The 9296-nt window shown below is 35.2% G+C and overlaps 2 protein-coding genes across 2 annotated transcripts in view; one reads left to right on the forward strand and one right to left on the reverse strand.

The window, feature by feature from the left end:
- The window catches only part of LOC118272459 (protein trapped in endoderm-1), a 68650-nt gene that overhangs the window by 56353 nt on the left and 3001 nt on the right, over positions 1 to 9296 (reverse strand). The window lies entirely within an intron of this gene.
- On the forward strand, positions 1568 to 9141 carry LOC118272315 (threonylcarbamoyladenosine tRNA methylthiotransferase). Its single transcript, XM_035588701.2, has 8 exons — positions 1568 to 1780; positions 1979 to 2153; positions 2431 to 2588; positions 3603 to 3869; positions 4149 to 4314; positions 7746 to 7853; positions 8125 to 8290; positions 8684 to 9141. Exons 1-8 carry the CDS (start codon positions 1603 to 1605, stop codon positions 9101 to 9103), a joined length of 1638 nt encoding a protein of 545 aa, XP_035444594.1. The 5' UTR covers positions 1568 to 1602; the 3' UTR covers positions 9104 to 9141.

Genomic DNA, 9296 nt, shown 5'->3' on the forward strand with positions numbered 1-9296 from the left:
GATTTATGCTGTATCTCAGTAATTTGAATGTGAGAATAGAAAAGAAAGTACGTAATTAAGTATTTACTAAAAATACTGCTGCAATGGTTTGCAAATGATCACAATGATCACAGCTATTTGAATTATTATGATGAATTAAATGCGGTTGCCTGACAAATGGCGCCAAATCGGCCAGGTAGCTCAGTTACCGCCATTACGCCAGCAGCTGCTGCGTCTACGACCTATTGTCACTATTGTAATGCTTACATTCGCATTTATTACAACTGATTTTAACCCGTATTGGTTTGCAGTAAGAACTATAATCGCTAATAACGACTCTATTTAATGTTAACATGGCTATAATAATGTGCTATTATTAATCGGAAGTGTAGATTTTTATTGGGGTTTCATTGAAATTAGATTTCTATAAGATCTCAATAAGTACTGCCCTACCTATTTTTGGCAAGTTACTTAAGTTTAATAATGTATAAAGACATCAATTAGAAGCAGTGATTAATGAGGTAGGTACCACGGCTTTATTATTTTGGTATTCTCGCGCAGTAAGTAGTTAACAATTTGGCAAGCTAATGAATGTGCTCATAAACACTAGATACGCAATAAAACAAAAGTGTGAATAACTTGTTCTATTGTAGGTATGATAATGATGTTTTGTAGTAAGTACTTATAACTTTTTTATTGTTCTCATAAATCTTGGAGTATGATGACCACACAGAGACTAATATAATTTGTGGAATATACAGAGAATACTCCGTGCCGGCTTCGAACCCGTACCACGTTATGCAGGTGCAGAAATCAGTTGGACAGTCACTGTGCCAATTGAGCAGTCTTCATTAATTGTATTCTAGATACTCGTGCTTATTTTGGCTACATAAGATTTTAAGTTCATAAACATTATAAATTGAGCGCCTGTTATCAATATCATAGCAATTTAACATAACTATAATACAATTTCAGTCGTTGCAGTTTTGTACGTATTGTATTACAGTAATAATAGACATATAGACGTATGGATTTTATATAAGTAAATAAAAACTAACAAAATAAAAGAACATGGTCTAATTGGCAGTAGGCAATACCAATATAAAATTGATGTTTATATTCTACTTATTTTAACCTTTAGTAAACTAGTTAGTCCTGTTGGTGTACTGATATGTAAGAGGGGAGTAGCTACCTATAGTACAGAGTATGTATGTACACCTGGACACTTGACATAATCCGGTCTCCGTGATGTTATACATATTGTCCAACCGATTCGCATTTATTTCTAGTCATGCATGTGTACCGGTTACGTATGTACGTTGTTCGATTACAGTTTTGGGTTTCTGAAAATTCTGAAATTGCACATTTCCTTAATAAGCCTAACTTCAAAAAGTAGGAGGTACTATGTTCGGATGATTGTTTTTTCTTTTTATTTAGTTATTTTTCTGCAGTTGTAATAAACATTTATTGTCGTTTTGTTTTATTGATATAAATAATAACAAGGTTTGTAATATAATATTAATAGCTTCATGTAAAGAAACGTAAAAAATATGCAATCTGTGGGGAAATTCCCCTTGAAGTGACGTTTGAAACGTCAACTCTCTGTCAAAACAAATCTCCAATATGCCAGGTGTATGTGATGAAATTATTGACGATATAGAAGATTTAATATCTTCGCAGGACATTACACCGAAAGAAAGATACGCCAGCAGGAAAAGTGTGAACGTCCGGTCAAGAAAACGTGACAATAAGAATGATTCTGAGCCCGCTGAAAAGGTTATTTTGGAGAGTGTCGTACCAGGTATAACCTCAAATATTGTTTATTTTACTACATTCCGTACGTGTTATAAGTGCAACTGTTTAAATATCTGATGAATACTGTGTGTATAGCTGTAGCCTATCGAATGAGGGCAAGTTTTTGTACATATTTTATCCATAAAGATAAAATTTACTTTTTAATCGGGTTGATGTTATTCTGTATCATGTAACTACTTTCTAGGTACGCAGACAATCTACGTGAAGACATGGGGATGTGCGCACAACAACTCGGACTCGGAGTACATGGCCGGCTTGCTGGCCGCCAATGGCTACAAGTTGACTGAGGACAAGTTTGCTGCACAGCTGTGGCTGCTCAACTCCTGCACTGTCAAGAGCCCATCTGAAGATCATTTCAAGTTAGTATTATAGAATAAGGAAGATAATGATTCCTGAATTTCTAGTTCTTAAAGTAATCAGAAAATAATGGCTAACTTGTTTAGTTTTGAAAATATTAATCAATGATATTTCTGTGCTATAATATTACTGTCAATTATTAACAATATACAAACTGTTCGATATTGAAACATAAACTATATTTTTCAAACAATTTCACCACAGATTCAATATAAAACAATGTACATGTCTTTGTAAATAATCTTTATATTCAACAAAATACCTATTTATTTATTCCAGAAATGAGATAGAGCTGGGCCAGAGTAGAGGTATACATGTGGTGGTGGCAGGCTGTGTGCCGCAGGGAGCTCCCCGAGCCAACTACTTGACGGGGCTCAGTGTGGTCGGGGTGCAGCAGATTGACAGGATCGTTGAAATTGTTGAGGAAACACTTAAAGGTATGTTTGATTGTGTGTATATTAAGAATATTATTGAATTCACTTTCTTATATATCAAACTACAGTGTAGTCCGTTTAGTACGACTTCGCATATAGCAACCAACCGTTTTTAGCGACGAAAGTTTGGGCATTCGTTTGGTTTTAGTATAAACTTGCATAATTATTTACTTGCACATTCGTTTATTACGACTCCGCTTACAACGACCATCCGCTTTTAACGACCGAATTTCACACATAATTGTCCGGTTACAACGACAAGCGTTGCCGTGTTTACAAATAATTCATAGAAAATAATGAAATAAAGGAATAGCTATCGCCTCGCGCGACGCCTCTGATTGGAAGCTGAAGCTATAAAAGCAGCAGAAGTGCTAAATGTGTTTGTACACACAAAATTTTAAGGTGACACGATAAAAAGTCATATGTCTCGTTTATATAATGCAGTTCGTACTTCCCACTATACAAATAAAATCAGAAAACAAACAAAAATTACAGACATTTTGCATTAAATGTAAAGTTGTTAGAATAGACTTATACTTACATATAAGAAAGCGGTATATTATGTATGTAGGTACATTACACATCCTTACATAATTTTAATATTTAATAAATAAGTATTTTGATTAAAATAAGTTTCTTTTTATCTGCTCATCACCTAAACGGGCATTTAACTGTAATATCTGTTTTATAAAAAACACACTTTTTTTCTGTTCGTTTAATACGACTTCCGGTTAGTACGACGTAATGTCACCGGTCCCTTGGCAGTCGTTATAACCAGATTCTACTGTACTTGATAAGTTAATACTATATTCAAAAGAAGAATTAAGTGGTTTAGTTTAATGCTAGGTAGGTTGGGTATAGAAGTTATACACTACCTATCATTCAAGTTCAAAAATGTATAAGTACTTTGAATTCCAGCATCAATCATCATTATAACTCATGAATGAAAGAATAATTTTCTATAACCATAGTCTTTTGTGTATATTAGTCATAATTTCTTTTTTCAATTGTTTTCAGGTCACACAGTCCGTCTGTTTGGTCAGAAAAAGACTAGCGATGGTAGAAAAGCAGGTGGTGCATCCCTCCTTCTTCCAAAAGTGCGCAAGAATCCATTGATAGAGATCATTTCCATAAACACAGGGTGTTTGAACCAGTGCACATATTGTAAGACTAAGCATGCAAGAGGAGAGCTGGGCAGCTACCCTCCCGAGGAGATTGTTGAGAGGGCCAGACAGTCATTCACTGAGGGAGTTTGTGAGATATGGTTGACTAGTGAGGATACTGGTGAGTTTATTATGTTTTAAGGTTTTGAGTTAAATTAGTAATGATTTTCCAATACATATGTTTAAGAATAATTAAGTAAAATACAACACTCAATCAAATCAGCTAAAATTATAGTCATAAAAAAAAATAAAAGACTTATTTATTTCCCTTTTTAAAAACCCCACACTAGGAAAGCACTAAGAGAGGGATCAACGAAACTCCTATGCAAACTATATGTATGAAATCAAGAGTAATCAACCAACCAATTTGAAAGGTGAATTTCATTTCATAATGTTCTAGGCACATACGGCCGCGACATCGGCACATCTCTACCCGAGTTGCTATGGAAGCTGGTGGAGGTGATCCCCGAGGGGTGTCGCCTGCGGCTGGGTATGACCAACCCGCCCTACATACTGGAACACCTCGCTGAAGTCGCCAAGATCATGCACCATCCTAGAGTTTACAAGTGAGTGGCATTTCTTATGTATTATAATCTATTGGTGGGGTGGTCACAAACACGGCTTACGCAAGTAGTCTCTTATAATAATAAACTATCTTGTCTACCACCTTACTCAAAGTCAAAGTCAAAGCATTTATTTCAATTAATCCTAAATAAGGCACTTTTGAAACGTCAAATTGAATTGTCCGTCAGTCTGTCTGTCAGTGAAGCTAGGCGCTCGTTCCAAAGTGTAGCTTCGAATGGAGAAGAACGAGCAAGAAAATCCATCGTTACTCTTTAAAAAAAGAATTTTTTTACAATTTTTCTGATACACTATTTATCTATTGTATATATATGTAGGAAGTAACTACAATACGTCAAAACTAACGGGACAATAAAACCAATTTGTAAAGAAAATAAAATAGCGGGTTATTTCAAACATAGTGCCCACATATGTACACTTACAATTTTGAAATAATGCTTCTATACAAATAATAATAATATATAATTTAATCTTTCAAATAAAAAAATATCTGCTTGATGCCACAGGATCACTAGACTGCATTGGAATAAATTAATACTTTAAGTTAACGTGTAACTAGTGATCGTATTTGAGCATTGTCTAGTGTGAGCGAGTGTCCAGTGGAGCCGGACCAACATGCTGCCACGCATTTTTATCCTCAACTAGCTACTTCCGCGCGGTTTTACCCGGCTTTGCTCGGCTTATACTGATCGTATCGTGATGTTATATAGCCCATAGGCTTCCTCATTAGATGCATTATCCAACACAAAAAGAATTATTCAAATCGGACCAGTAGTTCTGGAGATTAGCGCGTTCAAACAAACAAACTCTTTAGCTTTATAATATTAGTATAGATATAATCTGACAGTTTATAATATGCCTGTTTACACAGTTCACGCTTTATACAAGATTTAAATTTTTTCTCGTTCAGATTCATTATGGTAGTTGGTAGTTTATTATAACATTTAACACAAAAACAATTTTAACAAAAAAAAACCGACTTCAAAAAATAAATATTCCAAAACAAATTAATATGCACTAAAAAGTAAAAGAAATAATTGCGTATTTTTCAACAACTTAATAGATCAACTAACTTTACTAACTCATCACACACATTATAATGTAAGTAGGTACAATTATTGTTACTTCTGGAGTCGGTGTCAGCCAACTAAGATGGGTTTGTTATTTACCTATTATCACAACAAAACATTACAGTTTTACACCAGTTGTAAGTAGGTACTTAACCACCACTCCGCCCGTGCCGTGCTAGTTGTTGGCGTTTCCTAGGCTGACACCGACTCCAAAAATAACAATAATTGTACCTACTTACATTATAATGTGTGTGATGAGTTAGTAAAGTTAGTTGATCTATTAAGTTGTTGAAAAATACGCAATTATTTCTTTTACTTTTTAGTGCATATTAATTTGTTTTGGAATATTTATTTTTTGAAGTCGGTTTTTTTTTGTTAAAATTGTTTTTTATTTCTTGATTTTTAGTGAATAACTTATTTGAGTATGGGTCGACCTATTAAACGCGCTGCTCATATGAGACAGCGCCGTTTAAATGAATAATATTAATATCTATCCATATTGACGCATAATTACATTACTTTCAAATGTATATTAACCTGATACCCTAACTTATGATCTGCTGAGCCGACAGCTAACAGTTCAAAAGCTACATACATAGTCAGTTGTAAAACACACAAACAGATTAGATACCCACATAGGTTTACAGTCATGTAACTCAGACAGCACATCAAGCTACCCATCATTCTATACCAGATATGCTACTATCTGTCCTGAATTTTATGGTTACTGAGAAAGATAAGCTAGTATGCATCACTTCAACGTAAACGCAGAGCTCATTCTGCTCATTTTTAAGGAGTTCCCTGGATTATCTTCCACATTTATGGTCAGACTTTAAAAACAATTATATGGAACCACACTGCCATCGTACTCTTTCAAACACAAAAATAATTTCTGAAATCGGACTATAACTGCCAGAGATATGCATTTGTCAAACACAAACAGATTAGGTACCTACATACACATGTAAATCAGACAGCACATCAAGCTACCCCTCATTCTATACCAGATATGCTACTATCTGTCCTGAATATTATGGTTACTGAGAAAGATTAGCTAATATACATCACTTAAACTCAAACGCAGAGCACATTCTGTTCATTTTTGAGGAGTTCCCTGGATTATCTTCCACATTTATGGTCAGACTTTAAAAAAAATTACATGGGACCACACGGACATCGTACTCTTTCAAATACAAAAAGAATTTCTCAAATCGGTCTATAACTGCCGGAGATATCGATTAACATACATAAAAAAAAAAAAAAAAATACGGTCGAATTGAGAACCTCCTCCTTTTTTTGAAGTCGGTTAAAAACCCATGAAGGATTTCTGCACTTTGGACAATCGGAATTTTTATCAGTGCCATTCAAATCGAATGAAATTATTTTCGAAAGCTCGTAATTGTAACTAAATTGGTGATCACAAGTGGTACAGTTCCTGTTTCTTCTAAAATACCTATGCAAAATATTTCAATAAAATTTAAATTTAAGGGTAAAAACGCAATGTCTCTTTTGATTAGGTATGATTAAATTAACCGTACAACCTTGTTTTCGTTTCTAATAATGATATATTTATATTATATAATAGTACTGTCTACACTTTGTTTGATTTTGTGGTCACACTGGTCTACCTATTTTCATAGGATTAAAAAATTAATATTTTCTCAGCTTAGAGGTAAGAAATACAAAATGTTATATACCTATTATTTAGTAGAAAACTATTACTTAATGTTAAGTACACTAGACTTTCTGATATTCCTCTCGTCTAGCAGCTAGCAGTGTCTAAATGTCAGTGGAGGAGAGGATTGAGGGACCACTTTTAATCATCGCTATCTTCGAAATGCTTCGATATTTAAGATCCATTTCTTTTTACAATATGTTTTAAGACTTTTACTAAAACTTTATGTAGAATAATAACGGTTTTATTCAGTAATATTCACTAAAATATTTATCTTTGTTATGTGGACTGAGGGACCACAGTTCAGTTGCTATACTTTTTTTATCTTTAATGCTTTGTGGTCTGTTATTTAATAGATATCTTTACAAATTATTTACTAAATGTCTGTATTCACAAAACCTTCTTTTATAAGATACTTTCCGAGATCTGGCTGATCGTCTTTGAGAACTGAGGGACCACACTTTATGGGTTGTAGTTTTTAATATATTTGTTTACAAATTCCCAGATTCGTTCTACAATTGTTTTAGGTCTACTACTAAATCCTAGAACTTTCATTTCGCGAATTCCCGGTGTGGTCCCTCAGTTCACCCACACATAATTATTTTACGGTAGACTTGGCCTGTGTTGTATTTTTTTAATGTGTAGTGGCCTAATAGATGTTGTGTTCCAGGTTCCTCCACGTCCCAGTCCAGTCAGGCAGCGACCAGGTACTGTCCGACATGAAGCGGGAGTACACGCGAGCTGACTTCGAGAAGGTTGTCGACTTCCTTAGAGAAAAGTGAGTGACGCTCAGTGTAACAGAGTATATATAATGTTATTACGTTAACCTGTTAAATTTTCAAAATTGACAAAAATTTTGCATACGAATGCCTGTAATAGATTTTGAATCTTAATGTTTTGGAATAAGGTTGAAAATGTATTAATGAAAGTACGATTTAGCGACGGATTGTCGTCACAAGTAAACTATGAGCATTGAAAAACAGCCCGAATGTGAATGTTAATAAGGTCGATATTAATCTGTATTGAACTCAGAATATCATTAATTTCAGAGTGCCCGGTATTACAATAGCGACAGACATAATCTGTGGGTTCCCTGGCGAGACGGAGGAAGACTTCGAGGACACGATGAAGCTCTGTGACAAGTACCGGTTCCCTTCCCTGTTCATCAACCAGTTCTTCGCTAGACCTGGCACACCCGCGGCTAAGATGACTAAAGTAAGTATGATGATCATTTATTTTTATGGGTGTAATCCACACTAGAATTTGGTAGGTAGGTAGGTATTAAGAAGAATATGATACCGGTTGATGACTCCGGTTCGACCTGTGTAATACAAACAGAAAACCGGCGTTAGGTAACGTTTGCGTTGTGTTTTGTCGTGTAAGTTAGGTAGCCGGAGGTGCAATATCCCTCCAAACCAAATCCCCGATGCTTAAATCTCTAAGTCTAACTCCCAAAGAGCCGGCAACACAATTGTAAATCTTCGTCTATTTCGAATATCCATGGGAAGCACCGATTGCTTACCGGCAGGTGATTCGGAGACTTTTTCACATACCTATTTCATAAAAACTGATATCTTTGTAATTAAACGTTATTTGTCTCTCCCACAGGTCCCAACACAAGAAGTAAAGAAACGCACAAAGAAGCTATCCGAGCTATTCCGTTCATACGAACCGTATGGCCACAAAGTGGGCGAGATACAGGAAGTACTCGTCACCGATATATCACACGATAAAAACTATTTCGTGGCCCACAACGAATATTATGAGCAAGTCCTAGTGCCTAAGGAAGAAAAATATATGGGAAAGATGTTGACTGTGAAAATTACGAGTGCTACGAAATTCTCTATGATGGGGGAGCCCATAGACAAACCCAAGATGGCCGGTCTGACCGCTCCATTGAAGAAAGGTGTTGTCTCTGGTGTGGCGGAGGTACAAACTGTCAAGAATGGCGGCAAGGTGCCCGTGCCGCTGCCTATCATAATGCTGATTGTTGCTATTGTTTTCAAGCTGATCTGGATATTTTTATAATACTTAAGTATAAAATATAGTGCTAATGACGTTACAAATTGTTTTTATTTAAATTATTTAATGTTGCAGCTAGTGCATTTTCCCTTGACACCAAAAGGCTTATGAACCTTGTTTTTTGTTTAAGTTAAGCACTGCCCGTTTTTACCATACAAATTATTTTATTCTGTATAGATTGACAATCTTTAGATCGTAT

This window comes from Spodoptera frugiperda, chromosome 4 (assembly GCF_023101765.2).
Source record: "Spodoptera frugiperda isolate SF20-4 chromosome 4, AGI-APGP_CSIRO_Sfru_2.0, whole genome shotgun sequence".
Classification (NCBI taxonomy): Eukaryota; Metazoa; Arthropoda; class Insecta; order Lepidoptera; family Noctuidae; genus Spodoptera; species Spodoptera frugiperda.